Genomic DNA, 19,862 nt, shown 5'->3' on the forward strand with positions numbered 1-19,862 from the left:
TGTAACTTGCCTGCTTGAACTCCAGTGAACGGATGGAAAGAGGAATTCACCTCTTTTAAAGATCAGACACCTTCACAAAGGCACCTTTGCCCATTGGGAGAGTCAGTATCAGACTCATCCAAGAGCATACTGGAGTCATCTTCTCCATTCAAACCTCCCTGTTAATTTCCTGAGCCCAGGGTGCAACCTTGGCATTGCACTTGAACTCCTTCTAACTGGGACACTTGTACTATATCTGTAACAGTGAAATAGGAACCACATGGTTAAAGAAAAAAATAAAGGTCTGGATGTGTACAAGCCCAGGGATGGAATGGCATGGAAGAACTAGGAGTGTGACGTAGGTTACAAAGAAGATGAATATAGAAATTGTTTCTTCTAAAAGCAAAAGCTAGATGGGTTCAAGAGCCGCAGATATAAAATGAGAGGCAGAGAGAACATCAGGAACAAATACTAGTGGCTGAAATGAGATGCTAGTGCAAGCAACCATGAAGATACAAATGAAACAAGGACAGGGCACATGAAAATCCAAACATGACTGCACTGGTCATGGTAGTTTTCTTTCAAAAGCTCCTTCTCTCTGATAGTCTGTGCCATATACTTGGGTTCCCACGGAAATTCGGTCACGTCACGTTGCAAACTGAAATGTTCCTATTTGGTGCACATGGTGTTTCTGTGTACCAGTGACTATCAGGGCCAAATATATTTTTAGGAAAGACCAGAAGGCCTGAAACTCTAGCTATGCCAAAAGAACCTTTAGTAGAAATTTCAGTTTGGGGGCGGAATTGGCCGGGGAACGAGCCATCCATTACCTTCACGGTAGATTTAGCAGTTTGTCCACTCAGTTGAATGGATTTCCTTAAAAATAACATGTCTCGGGGCACCTGGGTGGCTCAGCGGGTTAAGGCCTCTGCATTCGGCTCAGGTCATGATCCCAGGGTCCTGGGATCGAGCCCCGCATCGGGCTCTCTGCTTGGCTGGGAGCCTGCTTCCTCCTCTCTCTCTCTCTCTCTGCCTGCCTCTCTGCCTACTTGTAATCTCTATCTGTCAAATAAATAAATCTTTAAAAAAAAATAAATAAATAAAAAATAACGTGTCTCTTAGCACAGCATGGTCAGTAAGGCACCCTGTAGACTCGAGAGTAGAAAGGTGCAGGAAGGGAGCTCGCGTTGCCCACAGCAGAATTCTCGCACTCATCTACCTCAACCTTTGCAAGCGCGGACTTATGATTTTCACAAAGAACAAATGACTCCAGGACATCCACCAGGGGCATCCCTCATATCACTCAATTGGCATGAAGGCTGTCAAGCACGATGGATGCCTACCATCCACTCACAATTCTCTATAAAGCATCTTTTGGTTCCTTAAGTGGTACATCCCATTTTAAGGGCCACCTCAGACCCTCTCAGTCTCACCTCTCTCTGGAATCCACAGTCATATGTTCTGACCTGCTATGCCAAGGTGTGGGCTCATGTGACCCCTCATGGGCATAACCCAACAGTGCCTCACCTCAGGCCTGCGCCGTGTAGCTTCCCACTTCTGCCCCAGGGCATTCTTGTTGACTTGTGGTGGGGAGCATGGATACCATGAGACACACGTCCTGTCCGCACAGGCACAACCCCGAAGTGCAGGCTTGTTAGTGCTGAGGGGTGAAAAATTGACCACTGGGGAGAAAACAGCTGGTGGGTAAACCTCCCCAGTCCTCTGTATACACTATCTTGTAGTTCATTCAACCCCTTGAGATGGTTCTGAGGGATCAAGCAATTTCTTGGTGTTTGATAGCATGTAGTGGTGAGCTCGGTAATGCGCTTTCGCATTGGCCTCCCTCCTTCCCTGACTCACTCTTATTTCCCCTCCTTCTTGTTTTGCTGGGATTACATTTCTCAGTGAAGTGGTAGCTTATAAACTGTGTCTTACACCTAGTTTCTTGGGGAGCCCAAGCTAAGCTCAAGAGAGTAAAACAGCAATAGTGGAAGAAGTGCAGAGGTGCGACCTTGACAGCTGGGGCCCTGACCGGAAGAGCAGGGCCCTGAGACCTGGGGTCGAGACAGTTGAGTGAACATGGTGGAGAGAATCCTGAAGATATCTTCCCAACTCCCCTGAAGACTTCTAGCCAACAGACGCAGAATTCTCCATCTCGTGTGAGCAGAAGAGCTGCCCAAAGACTGCACAAAACCACCTCTCGTGAAGCCCGTGTCTTTCATGATAGTTTTGTTCTTCTCCAGATCAGCCTCGCTGATCTTTTTTTTTTTTTAAGATTTTATTTATTTGACAGATAGAGATCACAAGTAGGCAGAGAGGCAGGCAGAGAGAGAGGGGGAAGCAGGCTCCCTGCTGAGCAGAGAGCCCACTGCTTTCAGGCTACTGGTCTCCATGGCCGTCGGGCTGATAACTCAAGCACAGGCTGAGCAGGAAGTACAGTGCCTATTCTGGGCAAGGACAACTTCCATACCTGAGAAACTGCACAAGCTGGATAGTATTTTCTGCCAAGAACCAGGAAAATATGCACAGGAGGGCACGTTAAGGGTGTTAGACTGAGAAGGTAGAATGTAGGTCAGGATAGGGCACAATTTATCAACATGGGCACTCACAGGATTCAGGGTTCTAGCAAAATATGAGACTTAACAGTCCACTGAGATGTCACTCTGTAGCTTGGTCATCATGATGGCCTGTGGTCAATGAAGTGGAGATTTCAGGACTTCTGTAGCATAGTAGTAAGGAAGGAGTCAGAAGGCTCAGAGAGATGGACATGCTAGAAGGCTCTACCATTTAAGACATAAGAACACCTCCCCTGACTATGTTCTCAGGACAGGCCCAGGAAACCCTCCGTTCCTAACGGTGGCGGGGGGTGAAGCAGTCGGAGAGCAGCGCCATCTCTGGGAACTGAGGGTGGCCGTCCTCGGTAGACCAAAGACGCTGCTGCCGCCACCGTCACACTGTGTTCCCAATGAGCACAGCTGGGATGGAATTACAGATGCCAGAATCAAGAGAGCAGTAATTAACTGTCAGAGTCAAGAATGACATAATTACAGTGTTGGGAAGCAAGGCCGGAGTGACGGTGAGGGCACCTTGACCTGTGGTGGTCGTTAATCGACCTTAGTGTCCGTCGAGAAGTCAAAGAGATGTGTAGTTAACGGGGATGGTGTTCAGATGATATCACAACAACAACAACAAGTTTGCTGGCTGGTAGGCAGATGATGATGATGGCAGGCAGATGAAGTTAGGTCCTTCATCCGACGTTCAGGTCTGACTTCCAGACACAGTTTATGGATCTAGAGCTCACGGGCCGACAAGGCGGAGGCCCAGCTTCTGAGAAGTCACGCTGCAATACCGCCAACAAGCACACGTGCCTCACGTTCTCCAGTTTCTCTGCAGAGGGTCTGAGACATGTCGCTAGGAAGGCTGAGCCGAAATCGATGCAAGGAGATTCAGAAGGCCTCTGGTTAATAAAGGCTTATGGAGGACAGCTAGTAAATAAACTTTCAGGCCAAGTCCCCCACACAGGTATCTGATGGGTTCCGGTCCACCCTGAGGTTATCTTCTGAGTCCCCGAATACACAACTGGGATACACTCAGCCTCTGGCAGAACCCTCGCCCGGGCCTGTGAAGCAAGGGCTATCATGGCAGCAACGTACAAGTAGAAACCACATCTCCGAAGGCCTCCATCCCCAGGTAGGGAATCTTAGGATCTTTAGTTTGGAACAGGGAGATCGCGTCCCAGAGACTGAATTACCTGGGCTAAGCCGGTGCAGTTAGTAATGGACAGAACCAAGGATTCAGCACAGTTCAGTGTGGCTCTGGAGTCTGAGGCATCCAGCTTTTAACTACTCCCAATTTTGCCTACGCTTTTGTGTCGCAGAGCTGTAAAAAAGGTAATATGGCAAGCTAGCTCCATCTCAAACTTCTGGAGAATATTTGCTTGTTCCTCTTAATCGATCCTATGTATATGTTTCTCTTGATACAAGAATCAATTTGAAGTTGTATTTAAAGGAGTCAGCTTAAAACCCCTGAGCCACAGTTTCAATAAAGGCAGGAGTACTTGCCACATAAGGAAGTTTTACAGGAGGGAACGATGATTCTTCATGACTGAGCTTTACTCTCTGGAGGCATTTTTCAGAATCTTAATCAGGGGCAAGAAGTATTAATAAAGTAAGGAAATTATTAATTTTGTAGGTGACTGGTATTAACATCAGAATGTGGTATTCTTGTCTAGTGAGAAAGCCTCATAACTGGTTATTGAGAAGGGAAAAAATTCTGTGCTCACCACATACTTAAATGACAATGAATTTTAGAGTTAAACGTAACATTTTTAAAGTGTTAAATGGAAAAAATGAAAACATGCAAGAAGTAGAAGTTAATGCTAGCCTTAGAAACTATGAAAATCTTGGGGCGCCTGGGTGGCTCAGTGGGTTAAAGCCTCTGCCTTCGGCTCAGGTCATGATCCCAGGGTCCTGGGATCGAGCCCCACATTGGGCTCTCTGCTCTGTGGGGAGCCTGCTTCCTCCTCTCTCTCTCTCTCTCTCTGCCTACTTGTGATTTCTGTCTGTCAAATAAATAAATAAAATCTTTAAAAAAAAAAAGAAACTATGAAACTCTTTGTTGATCCAGCGACACAGAAATATTTTTAATTATTTTGTGGTGAAAACTATCACAAAGATGACTACTGGGCAAATTGAAAATTCTGAAGAAAATACACCAAAGTCTTAACATCCTTAATATGTAAAGAATTCTTATGTCAATGCTTTTATCTTTCAGTCAACAAAAGCCCATTGAACAATTCCTATTAGCTAGGTTAGATGATGCGGACACAGTGCAAAACACAATAGCCACTGTTACAGAACTTGTCTCACGAGGGAGATAGACAATAAATTAAATAAATAAGTAAAAACATATAATCCAGCACATGATGGTAAGTGGAGTATGAGAAAATGAAGTGAGAAGCAGGATACAGACTTCCAGGAACAAAGCGATTTTGTAACCGAGAGCAGGTCTCCTGGGAAGATGGCACACGAGCTACGACCTGAAGACGGCGAGAGGGAGCCATGGGGCCAACTTGCGTGTGTAGTAGAGGGCATGGCTGTGAGGTGGCAGCCGGCCCAGCAGGTTCAAGGAGAACAGAGGAAACCACCCAGTGAGGACAGAGAGAATGAGAAAGGGGTGGGAAGAGATGACCCCACACGGGTAGCAGAGTAGAACCGCATCCTGGAGGGTCTGACCACCCCTGGTGAGAACTTTGACTTTCATGATGTAGAAGGTGGGAAGCCACTGGAGTTGTTTTTTTTTTTTTTTTAAAGATTTTATTTTTTTTGACAGACAGAGATCACAAGTAGGCAGAGAGGCAGGCAGAGAGAGATGGAGAAGCAGGCTCCCCGCTGAGCAGAGAGCCCGATGCGGGACTCGATCCCAGGGCCCTGGGATCACGACCTGAGCCGAGGGCAGAGGCTTTAACCTGCTGAGCCACCCAGGCACCCCGCCACTGGAGGTTTTGAGCAGAGGAAGACTGTGATCTGAAATATATGTTATCAAGATCATTCTGGTTGCTGTTTAAAAAGAGGAAATCAGCTGAAAGGCTTGTGGGACTGGGGTAGAAGCAGGGTTTTTTTGTTTTGCTTGTGTTTGTGTTCTGCAGCGGTGAGCAGGGGTTGGTGACAAAGGATAGCAGCTTGATTGTGGACATGCGGAATTTAAGATGCCCGAGAGACAACATCCATGTAGAGCTGTCAACAGCCAGTTGGACACCTGAAGTCTATGGTTCCAGGGAGAGTTCTAGGCTAGAACTCCCTACAGGAGATGCTGGCATAAAGACAATATTTACAGCTCAGAAGATGCAATGAGACCAGTCAGGAGGCAGGTAGAGACAAAAAGGGGAAGACAGTAAAAGCCAACTTGGACTCAATCCAACACTGAAGACTTGGGTCATGAGAAAGACTCAACAGAGGAGACAAGGTCGGGGCCAATAAGGAAGGAGGAAAACCGGGTTTAGGCTTCAGCAGTGAAGTGAGGAGTCCTGGGGCCAAGTGTCCTTGATGACAAAGTCAGGTGAGGACTGATCACTGGTTATATCTAATGCTCTGACTTGGCCAGTTTCCCTCAGCTTCTCAGCTCCCTTCTTTAGCATATACCTAAACCGCCACCACCACCACCAAAATCGTCATCATTTGCATCCCTCTCCCTCCACTCTGCCAGCATTTCCACTTCTCTGCCTCTTCTAATGAAAACTGTGCACACTTTCACCACCTGTTCCCCGCACCAATGCGACCAAAGGCCCGCATCCAGTCGCCTAACACAGAAACCTCTTCATAGAGGGAGGGGAGTTACAAGGAGAGTGAAGGCTGTGAATTTTGTTAACTATATGTTTTTTAAAACATTTTTTTGTGTGTTTGTTGACTAAAAATAAAACCGTTCAAATGCACTAGCGACCAAAGACATACAGATTAAAAATAAACTGGCCACCATTTTTTTTTTTTTTGAATCAAATTGGCATTTAAAAAAACATAGCCCGTATGGGCAAGACTCAGCAGACATTCTCATATACTTCTGGTGGAAGTGTTAATTGGTAAAACTTTTCTACAGGGCAATTTGGCAATATATAAGAATAATTTTTTTAAAGATCCTTCTTCACACCTTTTGGTCCAGTAATTCTGCTTCTAGCAATTTATTGTAAGGAAATAATCAGAATGCAAACCATGATTTCTATAAAAGGATGCTCACTTTAGTGTTCTTACAGAATTTAGGATACAAAATTTTATAACATTCTGTAATCTGCTAGAATATAGAAACAGTACTTTAGTGTTGTTTCTTATACAATTTATAGGATTAAGCAAGCAATTAAAATAATATTTAGCACTGGCGCTCAAGCTGATGAATTATGATATTGTCACAAAAGAAATACTCTGCAGCAAGAGAATATTGTGAAGATATGAGAACATATCAACAAGGTATTGAAATCAAAACAAAAATAAATAAAAATGTAAAAAGCAAAAGAGCTATCAAGTGAGACTTATGGTATTATCCTAACTTTGTAAAAAATTTTTTTAAATATCAAAGAGATGACACCTAACCTCTTAATAGTAATTACTGGTGTAGTTGAGATTACGGGAGTTTTTACCCATTCAAAAATATTTACTGAGGATCTGCTATGTGACAGGCACTCGGGATGGAGGGTGCTTAGGATACATTAGTGAAATCTGACAGAACCTGGGCTTTTGTGGTGCTTACATGCAATCAGGAAGGATGTTGACAATGAACAATAATAAATAAAGGGATTATATGTCTTTCGGGAAGTGGTAAGTGCTAAAGCAAAAACACAATGCAGAAAAAATGGGATTGGGATGGCGAGTGCTGTGGCTACCATTTTAAACAGGATGCCCAGGAGACCTGGCATTTTGGCAGACTTTACGGAGGTGAAGGGATCAGCAATGTGAATATTGGGAGAAAAGTGTTCCACATAGAAAGATGAGCAAAAGCAAAGGCTCCGAGGTGGTTGGATATGCCTGAAAATCAGCAAGGATGCCTATGTGGCTGGAGTTGAATGAACACGGTCACAGGAAATGAGAAACCAGACTGGACAGAATTTACCAGAAGGCTTTGGGAATCCTGGGAACAGACAGGTTAAGAAGCTATAGCAGTAATCAAGATGAGGGATGACAGTGTTGGGAACAAGGGAGAACAGAGAATATAATGAGAATAGGAGAGATTCTGGGTAGACTTCAAAAGTAGAGCCAACAGAATTTTTTGATGGTTTAGATATGGGGACAAAGAAAGAAGGGCCTACATGGTTTCGGCCTGAATGATTGGGAGGACAGTGTTATCATCAAGTGAGATGGAAAGACTATGAGTAGAGCAGATTTGGGGTGGGGGGTATGGGGGAGATGAGGTGTTGAGTTTGGATGGTAAGTCTCTGTAAGGGGGAATGTCCAGGAGGCCACTGGGTATAAAAATATGGAGTTCCCAGGACATGTGTGAGCTAGATGACAATATCCTTGGGAATCATTAGCATACAGATGGCAGCTGAAGCTAAGGAATGGGTGAGCTCACCAAGGCAGTAAATGGACAAAGAGGAGGTCCAAGACTGTGTCCTGGGGCACTCCAACATCAGCAGGTGAAGGAGACAAGCAATAGCCAATGAAGGATTTGTTGAAAAAGTGACCAGTGAGGCAGAAGAGAAGTTAAAAGATTGCATAGCATCTCAGATGCTGCTCAAATACGGGTACTGGTTCAATAAGCAGACAAGGGAGGATGGACACTGTGTTTAGCAACGTGGAGGTCGGCACACTGGTGGCCTTGGTAAGAGCCACCATGGAGGAAGGTCTTAAGAGAGAAACTGAAGAAAAGACTTGGAGACTCGGAGGATAGAACGCTTTTTGAGGAATTTTGCAGCAAAGAGACTAAGAGAGATGGGTGGTGGTTCACTGGGGAAGTGAGAGATAAAAAAAGGTTATTTTTTCTTTTGAGATGGAATAAATAGCAGTATGTTTGTATGCTGACGGTGAGCCTAGCCAATCCACTGTGATCATTAACATTCGTTCTCAAGGTACCAAGATGGCAGCAGATGGTACAGCTGGGAAGTCACGCGAGCACTGCCAGGACAACGCGCTCCCCTGCTGTCCCATTGCGGGAAGTAATCTGGTCGATTCTGCTACCTGGAATCCCTGCCTCTCCAACCTCGTCACCGACTCAGGAAGTTTATGGTTAAAATATAAACATTCTGGGTCAGCATGACCTCAGAGAACAATGATCATAAGTAAGGTGCCCCCCATCACACACCAAGAGGCATTCACCCCCATTAGGAAGCATGTGGCTTGGGAGTTTCAAAATTACAGACTGAGCAGAAACCATGAAATGCAAATCTGTCCTAGGAAAGCCTATTTTACAAGAAAAAAAAGTCGAGAGAAAGAATAAATTTTAGCCCTCTGACCCTACTCTTCAAAGAACTTGTAGCCTGGGAAACCAAAGTACATTTTGGCTGCTTCTTCACCAAGAGGCAGGGTTACAAAGAGAAAAAACCCAGAAATCAGCTGTGGCTATCTGCGTGTTGGAAGGTTCTGCATACGTCAGCTGGAACTCAGAGCCTACATTTTAGCATCCCTCCCCACCCATCTGCCAGCGCATGCCTGTCCTCCTACACACCTAACATTCCCACTCGGATGCTGTCTGTTCTGTTCCTCCCTCCCATGGGTCCAATATCATCGTTCTCTTTCCCTCTTTCTCCTTACAAAAACCAATGCTCAAAAAACAATGCCAGACGGAATGCTGGCTTAGCACCGGTTGTTTTGTATTTGTTCTCTTTCTCCAAATGAAGAAACCAAGTCTATAAAGGTGAAGTGAAATGTCCAAAAGCCAAGAGCCCATTAGTGCGAAAACTCCAAGAAAAATGTTTTGATCGACTCATTTACCTTGAGATGTACTGATTGCCCTGTCCTCCGACCAAGGTCCCTTTTAACAGAAGCCGTGGCCCTGCACCCAGGGAATGGATGGCGGAAAGGGGGCAGGGAGGGACCACATTAGGGGGAGGATGCTGTCGTCCAGCTACAGGCCACCTGCTAAGGAGCTCCCGGGTTTGTCCACTCTGGGGGTTCTCAACAGGGGATGACTTTATGCCCCCTTCCCCTGCTGGGGACATTCAGCAGTATCTGGAGACATCTTTGGTGGTCACCACTAGGGGAAAGGGACTACTGGCATCTAGTAGGTAGAAGCCAGGGGTCCGGCTGAACATCCCACAGTGCCCGGCAACCCACCCCCACCCCCGCCATTTATACAGCCCCAGATGGCAGACCCAAACCAGAAACTCTGGCTTACTTTAAAGGAAAAAAAGAATGGAAGAGAGAAGAGAACATTACCAAAAGTTGGCTCTGGAGTAGTGTTCCATGTAGAGCTGTTCGTCAGAAAAGGGGGCCAAGTGGATGTCGCCAAATGTCGGGAACATCATTCCTAATGAGCAAGAGACAACAGACCCAGATGTTGACGAGCGCCGCCTTCTGACTGCAGGGGACACTCACCCGCCGCCGGACCAACGCCACTCTTTTTTGTCCTATTTCAGTTATTACCCAAGAGACTGAAATACAATTTTGCCTCAAAGCAAGGATTAAAAAAATTAGGCAGAAGATTGGAGGAAAAATAAAGAAGAATCCTAACACAGTCACAAAGTTCTGTTATGAGAAAAGCTTGCGGAGTCTTAGGAGAGGCATCTAACCCGGCGTCCCGCCTTCTTTGCTGTCCGCTTTTTCCTTTCTGTACGCCCTGGGCTGGGAATTCTGCACACTTTCTTCATTTTTTAAAAATCCTATTTATTGTAAAAAAAAGCTCTAAAGATAATTCACCTCCCATCATTCTATCCCATTATCATCTCCATTCTCAGACTCTGTCCTGTGTAATTATGTTGACAAACTTTTTAGGTGCTGTCGGAAGCTCTGCTTCTCTGGGGGCGGGGGTCGCCATCCTCCTCGCTGGGACACCCACTCTTCTGTGTTGTTCCTGACCTTGGGTTTTCCCTGTATTGATTCATTTAATCCTCATCACAAAATACAGTAATTTCTATTATTACACCCCCACTTTACAAATGCGTAAACTAAGGAACAGGGAACTTGAAGTGACTCAGCCACAGTCACAGAGCTAGTAAGTAGAAGGGCAGATCCAGGGGCAGAGCCTCATCTGTGAGGCCACGGCCCACACGCTAACTATGCTCCCTTCGATGCCTGTTAAAATAGAACAGATTGGCTGTTTTTCTTTTTCTTTTCTTAAGATTTCATTTATTTATTTGTCAGAGAGAGAGAGAGTGAGCACAAGCTGAGGGAGCAACAGACACAGAGAGAAGCTGGCTCCCTGCTGAGCAGGGAGCCCAATGTGGGTCTGGATCCCAGGACCCTGGGATCATGACCTGAGCTGAAGGCACAGGCTTTAACCCACTGAGCCACCCAGGTACCCTGTGGCTGTTTTTCTTTTTAACGATTTTATTTATTTATTTGAGAGAGAGAGAGAGCACAAGCGCGGGGTGGGGGGGGGGGATAAAGGGAGAGGCAGACTGAGCAGCGAGCCCCACGCGGGCCTCAACCCTGGGACCCTAGGACTATGACCTGAGCTGGAAGCAAAGCCTCAAACGCTCAACTAACTGAACTTCTAGTAGGTAGAACACGCAGAACAGACTGTTTTGTTTAGGGTATTTTCAGAAACAGAGAAAAAGCACGATTGTTAACAACATTCACATGTGCCCACCTGAATCTCATGCACGGGTTTCAAAACAATAATGACTACCTAGTGGGTTCTTAATTTTAAGGCAGAAGGATATTAAACAATCTTAGGAAAGCAATATGTATCAGGAATTGTGTAAACGCGGGAAGTTTCCGAGGTGCTTTGAGCCTCAAGCCTAACAGGAATTCCAAGGATCTAAAATGGAGGGGAGGAGGTCATCAAAGGTAAAAATATAAGAAAAATTCTCATAGTTGAAGAAGAGGAGTCTTCTGATTAAACATTCTCACTCCATGCCCAACACAAGAATTTTAAAAGCTTCATGGTAAGGCTAGAAATAAATCAATATACTGAAAGCATTCAGAGGGGAAAATGCTGTCACTCTAAAGGATCAGGAGTCAGAAGGCCACTGGACCGCTCAACGGCAACACTGGAAACTAGAAACCAAAGAGAGAGGTCTTAAAAATACTGATTAAAAAAGATGTGGTCCATATACACAATGGAGTATTATGCCTCCATCAGAAAGGATGAATACCCAACTTTTGTAGCAACATGGACGGGACTGGAAGAGATTATGCTGAGCGAAATAAGTCAAGCAGAGAGAGTCAAGTATCATATGGTCTCACTTATTTGTGGAGCATAACAAAGAACATGGAGGACATGGGGAGATGGAGAGGAGAGGGAGTTGAGGGAAACTGGAAGGGGAGATGAACCATGAGAGACTATGGACTTTGAAAAACAACCTGAGGGTTTTGAAGGGGTGGGGGGGTGGGAGGTTGAGGAACCAGGTGGTGGGTAATAGGGAGGGCACGTACTGCATGGAGCACTGGGTGTGATGCCAAAACAATGAACACTGTTATGCTGAAAATAAACAACAACAAAAAAAATAGAAACATTAAAAAAAAAAAAAGATTGCAGCAAAAAAAAAAAAAAAAATTGCGTCTAAGTTCAAATTCTGTACCCTGCAAAATGGTAATACAAGGGGTCCATAAAAAGTTAACTTCTCAAGTACTTTTTCTCCAAAAGCTAAGGAACAGGGAACTTGAAGTGACTCAGCCACAGTCATAGAACTAGCAAGCAGAAGGGCAAATCCAGGGGCAAAGCCTCATCTGTGAGGCCACAGATGAAGAGGACAAGAGAGAAGAGGACAAGAGAATGATGGTGGAAAGTCAAATATGGCGGGCGTGAGGCGGAGCTGGAGAAGAACCACGGTGTGTGGGAGAGAGGAGAACAGAACATCCACAGCAGGAAGGCTCCTACTGACTAAATATTGATAGGATCTGTCAGACTCCTAAGAGCATGGAAATAATTAGTCATGAGCATATCAAAAACCAAGCTAGTGAAAACCAACTCCGAGAAAAACAAAAGGTTTCATGAGAAAATCCAAAATCTCATGCACCCACTATGCCAGCTGGCTCAGCTCAGAACAACATGTACATTGTCATAATAACCTAAGCACTGATTATGGATTCAACCAAATGATGACCTCGGTCCATATTTCTTTATATTCAATCAATATTCCCGAAAGCCCCGTGAAATTACAGTTTTTGACACATTTGCAGTAACATCATCTGATGGCAAAATCTGACCTGAACCGACATGAGTTTATTTACAGTCTTTATTTATCCCCTTTGGTGTGCATGTTCATATGGTTTGTTGCAGAAATACAATGTGTTTCATCACAAGGTGTGGTCTCAGACTCCACTGCAGGCGTTAAGTAATCCACAGCATAGGAGTCTATCACCTTTCCCAAGTCCTTCGGATTCTCAGATTCAGAAGTCTACCTGGCCTCGAGGATCTGGCAAAGGAATTGAGGACCTGCATGAATATATTGAGAAGACGGGCAGGGAACAAGAGTACAACCAGCAGGGAAGAAAATGCTATGTGGGACAGCAAATTTCTCAACCAGAGAGTAACGAAAATAGCCGTATGATAATTTTGTATCAAAATACGCAGGTAAGTAAGGGGAAGAAGTCCCAAATGGAAGGGAGAGGGAAAGCCTTCAGGGAGTGTAGTAGTCTCAGGGAGAGCTGTGGCAAAACAGGGTTACTATTTTTCATTAGAAGTCTTTTTGTCATTATTTGGCATTGTAAATTACATCTTATTTTGATGGAAAATAAAAATAACTAGAAAAAATAGGGATGCCTGGGTGGCTCAGTTGGTTCGGTGTCTGCCTTCGGCTCAGGTCATGATCCTGGGGTCCTGGGATCCAGACCCACGTCCGGCTCCCTGCTCAGCAGGGAGCCTGCTTCTCTCTCTGTCTGTTGCTCCCTCTGCTTGTGCTCACTCTCTCTCTCTCTCTCTGACAAATAAATAAATGAAATCTTAAAAAAAAAAAAAAAGAACTGGAAAAAAAAATCAAGCCTCCTGCCTTCAGGAACACATGGGTTAAAAAGAAGATAAAATCAGTATTCATTTCTCCTCATCTAGTTAAAGACACACAGCCCAGTAAAAGTTCCATAACTATTTCAAATACTTGGGGGGGAAAGGAATGGCAGATATTAAGCCTAGATATTCAGTTTGGAGGTGCCCCACAGATGCACATGAATTAAGCATGTTCAGAATCTCACCAACAGCAAGTACCTAGACATTTTGAAAAAAAAAATCCAGACAAAAATATAAAAATTCCTTCTGAGGGGCACTGAGTAGGAAATCCAAACAGGCTGGTCCTTTATGATCTCACTTCCACAGTTCAATTTCATTGCATAAGCAAAAAGCTTCCGAGACCATCCTGGGCTGTTTCACCACCGGCATGCGAAAGCAGTTTCTGACATTAAGTACATTTTGTCTATTTATTTATTTTTGCATGAGTTTTTTTTCAAGCGTCTGTCTCTGAACCCCTGAAGCATGCAGGAAATTATGGATGCACCTCAAGCGTTCCTTACCTGCCCTCACTGCTGTGTGTATACTGCCTGACGTGCTGAATCAGAGCTGCCCCGGTGGTCACCGTTTTGTCCTCGCTGGCTACCAAGGCAGGGAGACACATCCCGGGTAAGGTGCCACAATTCTAACGGGAGCCGCCACTTTTAAAACTAACCAATTACTTTCTGTGTTTTACTTGAAAAACCATTCTGTGAAAATGTGTCCCCTCTCCCTAGTGAGGGGTGGAAAGATAGTATGTGTGTGCAGGAGTCAGGAGTGTGGGCTTCAGGGTCAGACAGACCTGGGTTCAAATCCCTGCTCTGTCATTTACCAGAGGTGTGTCCTTGCCGAGTTGCTTTCTCCCGCTGCGCCTCAATTTTCCCCTTGTAAACTGGGGGTGGGAATGGTGCCTACAGGGAAGTCAGGTCTCAGTCCTGGTACTGTTGATATTTGGAGCTGGATAACTCTTGGATGGGGTAGGGGTCTCTCTTGTACCCTGAAGGATGTTTATCAGCACACCTGGCTTTTCCCATTGGATGACAATACTACCCCTCCTGCACTATGACAACCCAAAATGTCTCCAGACACTGCCAAATGTCCCCTGTGGAAGGAGAATAACATCACCAAGAACCTCAGGACTGACCTTCCAAATACATTAAAAACCTCTATCACTCACCTGTGGGAAGGTTTCTACATATTAATGTACGCAGATTGCTTAGCACATGTAGATATTTGAAAAGCACAAAAAGAATAGTGGATGTTATACTCTAATCTCAAGTATATGTACTTATCACAGGGAAAGGGAGACACGGTAGGAGAGGAATATGTCAGAAAGAATGAGCAGGTCTCAGAGAGTTTCTCACGTTATAGAAAGCCAACACTTAAAGGGGCTTGAGAGATTACTTTTCTTAGAGATTATTTTTAAAATCCAGATGAGAAAACCAAAGTTAACAGGTCAAGTGGTAGGTGAAGTTCATTGAGGAAGACAGTGATAGAAACGGGACAGAAACACACAGCTCTGAGCTGGTCCTCTGTACCGTATTTAACACCATGCAGCACGCAACCCACACCTATGGCTTCACGGCTGGAGACTAGCTCATCTCTTCTGAAAGATTAAGAGGAGAAAATTTTTAAAAAAGGTATAATAGAAATGGCCTGTCTTCCTTTCCATCCAAAGTTAAATATGGGGAGAGGAGGAGGGCAAACTCTTCTGAACCAGGAATTGGCCAACCCACCATTCGCTTTCAGCCATTTTTTGGAATGAAGGTAACTCTCCAGCATCCTTTCATTGAAGAGCAGGTATCCCATCGGTTCAGAAATGATCACATCCACAGCCTCGGGAAGAGAGATGTCTTCAATTTTCCCTGGCACAACAATGATCTTGTCAGAAAGGTGGTTATTTTTCACCAGCATCTGAAGAAGATAAAACAGGGGATCAGGACTGTCACACAGATTCTTGCAAAAAAATCAGTTTTACAGATTGAGGGTTGACATAGTGATAGGGAGGAAAGGGAAGTGACAAATCTATGTCTCTAAAGTGCCTTAAAAATAACCTGATTTTTCTTAATTGTCCACATATTTCATGTTGACTACAGATAACTTAGAAGATACACATATGAAAATACAAAAACATCCATAACTGTACCCCATACAAATAATAACTATTGATACTTTGATGTCTACCCCTCCAGATGCTTTTTTTTTTAAAGATTTTATTTATTTGACAGAGAGAGATCACAAGTAGACAGAGAGGCAGGCAGAGAGAGAGAGAAGGAAGCAGGCTCCCTGCTGAGCAGAGAGCCCGATGCGGGACTCAATCCCAGGACCCTGAGATCATGACCTGAGCCGAAGGCAGCGGCTTAACCCACTGAGCCACCCAGGTGCCCCCCTCCAGACTCTTTACACAAACATACACGTGTGTGTGTGTGTGTGTGTGTGTGTGTGTGTGTGTGCATATATGTGCACGTAGTGTTGGGGAATTGTTTTTTTAATTAAAGGTTTCTGTTTATTTCCCATCATCCTACCTAGAACGAAGATGCCAAAAAGTACTGGACAGTAATCTTGCAAAATTAATGATCCTGATGCTCATTAAATTATCCTTCGGTCTTTTGATTCCAAAAATAAATAATAGCACATTCATTTACTTTTCTTCAGAAGCACATTTTATAGTTATGTACTCATTTTTCTTTGAAGTTCTCTGCATTCTATTCAATAATTTTGAATTCCCTTAAAACTGGGACTTTGAAGAGATAAGTATTTATTATATTTCTAATAAATTTCTTCTTAATGCCAAATATGAGAAAGAGACTGCATTATTACATTTATGTCTTTCTACTGTCCGAAAAACATATCTCCTAATAAACCTCTTGAATGCACCAGCATAAATATACCCAGAGCGCTCTGTTTGAGCTGTGGCTCCCTGAGACTCCTAGAGGTTTGCTTGTTGCATTTATACACAGAGACCTTCCATTTTGCATTTTCATAACTCAATCCCTTTCTTCATCATAAACACAGCACGCCACGCATTTGTCATGAGTCAGTTGTATCTTTTCCATTTCTGATCACTTCTTCACAGAGCTAGGGTTCCTTTCACTTTGAGCCCCTCCTTCTAGGGTGCTCCTTACCAACCCATGCCCCAGAAGCTTATTAAATGTCTTTTCTACTTACGTTTTTTAAAAAAGAAATACATCAATCTCTGACCTAAGGAAAAACAATGGAAGAACAGTGTCTGAATAAGTCATCCACTGTTAACCTGGACCCTTGCCCAAAGACTCCCAGAATTTGGCTCTATCATCTTCCCACTCAAGGAGGTCTAGTTCATGGGGCTGGTGAGGTTCTTCACTACGGAGACAAAGCCTAAAGGTTAAAGCTTTTGGCGCCCTATTCTTCTCTGCACATTCTGTTCTCAGGAGGATCCACTCATAGGCACAGCTCTGCTGGGGCTCCAACGTGGATAAGGTGCCCAACTACAGCCTTTGGTTCTCTGACTCACCTGAGCTCCATTATCACTGGATTTTTCCACCACCACGCTTTTTCATCTCAATATCAACAAGTAAAGAGTCCACCTCAGCTTCTTCTCGAAAACTAACCATTCCCCTACGCTTTCTTAAAACGTCTATACAATCTTGTATTTCCTTGAATTCCTTTTTGGTCACGAATATGATAATCCTCAATATCCTGGGGGCAGAGTTGCTTTCCTCAGACAATTAGGGACTACGTTTTCTTATTTCTACTTTCCAGATATGTCTCATTTCCACCTTCTCCTTTCTGCCTGCATCAACTTGTCCAGTTCTTAATAGCTTCCAATATGGAATTTAAAAATAACCCTTATATAATAAAAAGAATAATAGTAGTGCCTACTTCATAGACCTCCTTGAGGAAAAACAAGACAAAGCATATTAAGGACGATGTAAGTGTTAAAATTATTATTACTCTCTCTTATTTTTATTAAATAATACCATCAACTAAAAAAGAGAAATGCAGATGAGCAAAAACATGAAAATAAAGATCATTTATATTGCCCTATCCAGATGTAGGCAAAGTATATGCCTACATGCGAGTATATATCTGTTTATAAAAACATTTGTTTGAGATATTTGAGCTGGGGGTTCAGGCCACAGTAGATCCTGAGTAGCTCCCACAGGGAAAAAGGGACATTGGTATCTCAGTCCTGGCATACCTCTTAGGAAGTTCTGTAGTAAATATCATTCCATAAAGTTTTTTACAACAAAATTTCTACCAGCTATATAGTATTTCGTAAAAATATCTTGATTCATTTAATCAACACCATGTTACCGAACAATCAGGTTATATTAAATTTTTCATTATGACAATAGTCATTGACAAACATTGCAGTTAAATATGGAGGCATACTTTGCATTGTTTCCTTCAAATTTAAAGAGGATGGAAATTGGAAAGATTTCTGATACACACTGCTCCATGGACGACCACAAAGGGATTCCACATCTAGATTTTAAGCTCCTCCTAAATTCTGCTTGTGGGGTATGAGACTGTCTACATGTTGGTGTATAAAACTACTCATCCACTTGGACCAGAATGGGGTATGAGACTGTCTACATGTTGGTGTATAAAACTACTCATCCACTTGGATCAGAATGCTGGAATGCTGGAACACTTTTCTAAGTTTTGCTGGGGGGACCAATATGAAAGGACATCCAAGTAAGCGTGGTATCGCCCTATACAGCTAATTTACAGAAAATAATCCTAGGCTACTGAATCCTCCGGAACGTCAGAGATATAACAAGGCTTTGGAGAGAGGATTGTGTGAGGTGTCAGAAGGGCAATTTGAGATTCAAAGTAAAGAATTCTGAGCCTCATTATTTTCACTGGCAAAGAAGGAAATACCACGTTTTTGGAAGTGGGCACACAGGCCTGGTCGTAAGTCACTGCATCACATGACTTCATTTACTGTGGGCCACATTCAAAGGACACTAGATCAGGAATCTGAAGATGGGAATTCTAGTTCTGCCTTTACCACCAAAGAGCTGGGTGACCTTGGGAAAGTCACTTAAACCTTATAAATTTTGGTCTCCCTCCTTGCAAAATTAAAGTTTAAAACTGGAATTGTTCTCAGACTACTTCAAGTGCTCATATTTTATGATTGGAAGAAAGCCAAATTTCTCCCCAAATATATTCCTGGAGTCCGTGAACATAGGAGCTTCATGATCAAATAATTTTGGATCTCCTCTATAATATATATCCCACTTACAAATTCAGAATCCATTAGCATATTAATTGCTTTGAAGAATTTACAGAAAAGAAAACTGTTTGGCTTGGTTAAATCAAAGACATGCAGTCTTATCTGGTTGCTTTGCAGTTCTTTTCTCACTGACCATTTATTTATCTCCTGCAGATCAATCTTTGAGAAACAAGGAAAGGAGTTCATTTGATAATCCTAAGTTTGAATATAATTCTTTGACAAAGATGTCTGAGAACAGGACATATACTCAACAAATACTAGGTCTAAGCCATGAGAATAGCTAATTCTGGATATCAGATACTCTATTCTCTGAGGCAACATTGCTCGCTTCCTTCACTTTTGGCTACCAACATTCTCAGAACACATAATTTTGTGCTAGCCTGCCGCTTTGTACACCATTCTTCCAAAACTGAAACTCAGTAAACTATCCTCTCCGGTGGAAAAAATGAGCCTCAATATATTCCTCCACATGCCGCTAACCAGAGGCAGGCTCTGTTGTCCACCATGTTCACTGCTGTACGGATTCTCCCCGTGTGACCTAGTCCTTCTCTAAGAGTTCAGGAAAGAGGGAGGCTCCACTAACAGCTCGTCTCCTCAGACACCGTCAAGGTACAAGCAAACCCACATGTTGTTTTGCTCCTGTCTCCTTGGAATGACATTGGTTTCAAAACCCATCAGCAGTTCTGTCACTTGTATTAGTTGCTTAAGCTGTGCACACACACACACACACACACACACACACACACACCATGCAGGCATACCCATGTGCGTGCACACACACGCACATGCTGCACACAAATGCACACCCTTTGGTTGTGGCAACAGCAGAATTCATCCCTTTAGTATCACTCTGACTTCCAGGATAGAGAGGGTAATAATTTCACTTGGTACCCTGCCATTCTTGTCTCACTTAGGAGGCTTTTCATTGAGTTACATGTGTTCAATATGTGTTGCTTATTTGCCTGCTCAGTATGGAAGCTTACTTGGGCTAGAAGCTAAACTGCATGGGAGTATTTAATTATATTCTGCCTCAAAGAGGAGGGAAGAGCAAGTGTTTTGGAGGTGACAGGCTTGGGTGCTGGTGTTGGATTGTCCACCT

General features: G+C 43.7%; 1 protein-coding gene across 1 annotated transcript in view; it reads right to left on the minus strand.

The window, feature by feature from the left end:
- LOC123952617 (histone-arginine methyltransferase CARM1-like) overlaps positions 1 to 19,862 on the minus strand; it is a 287,622-nt gene that overhangs the window by 31,552 nt on the left and 236,208 nt on the right. The window contains exons 6-7 of the mRNA XM_046021869.1: positions 15,279 to 15,456; positions 9,837 to 9,927 (exon numbers count right to left, since the gene is read on the minus strand). Of these exons, the coding sequence (XP_045877825.1) occupies positions 9,837 to 9,927; positions 15,279 to 15,456 (269 nt within the window). The remainder of the gene's footprint in view (positions 1 to 9,836; positions 9,928 to 15,278; positions 15,457 to 19,862) is intronic.

The sequence above is a fragment of the Meles meles genome, chromosome 11, assembly GCF_922984935.1.
Source record: "Meles meles chromosome 11, mMelMel3.1 paternal haplotype, whole genome shotgun sequence".
NCBI lineage: Eukaryota > Metazoa > Chordata > Mammalia > Carnivora > Mustelidae > Meles > Meles meles.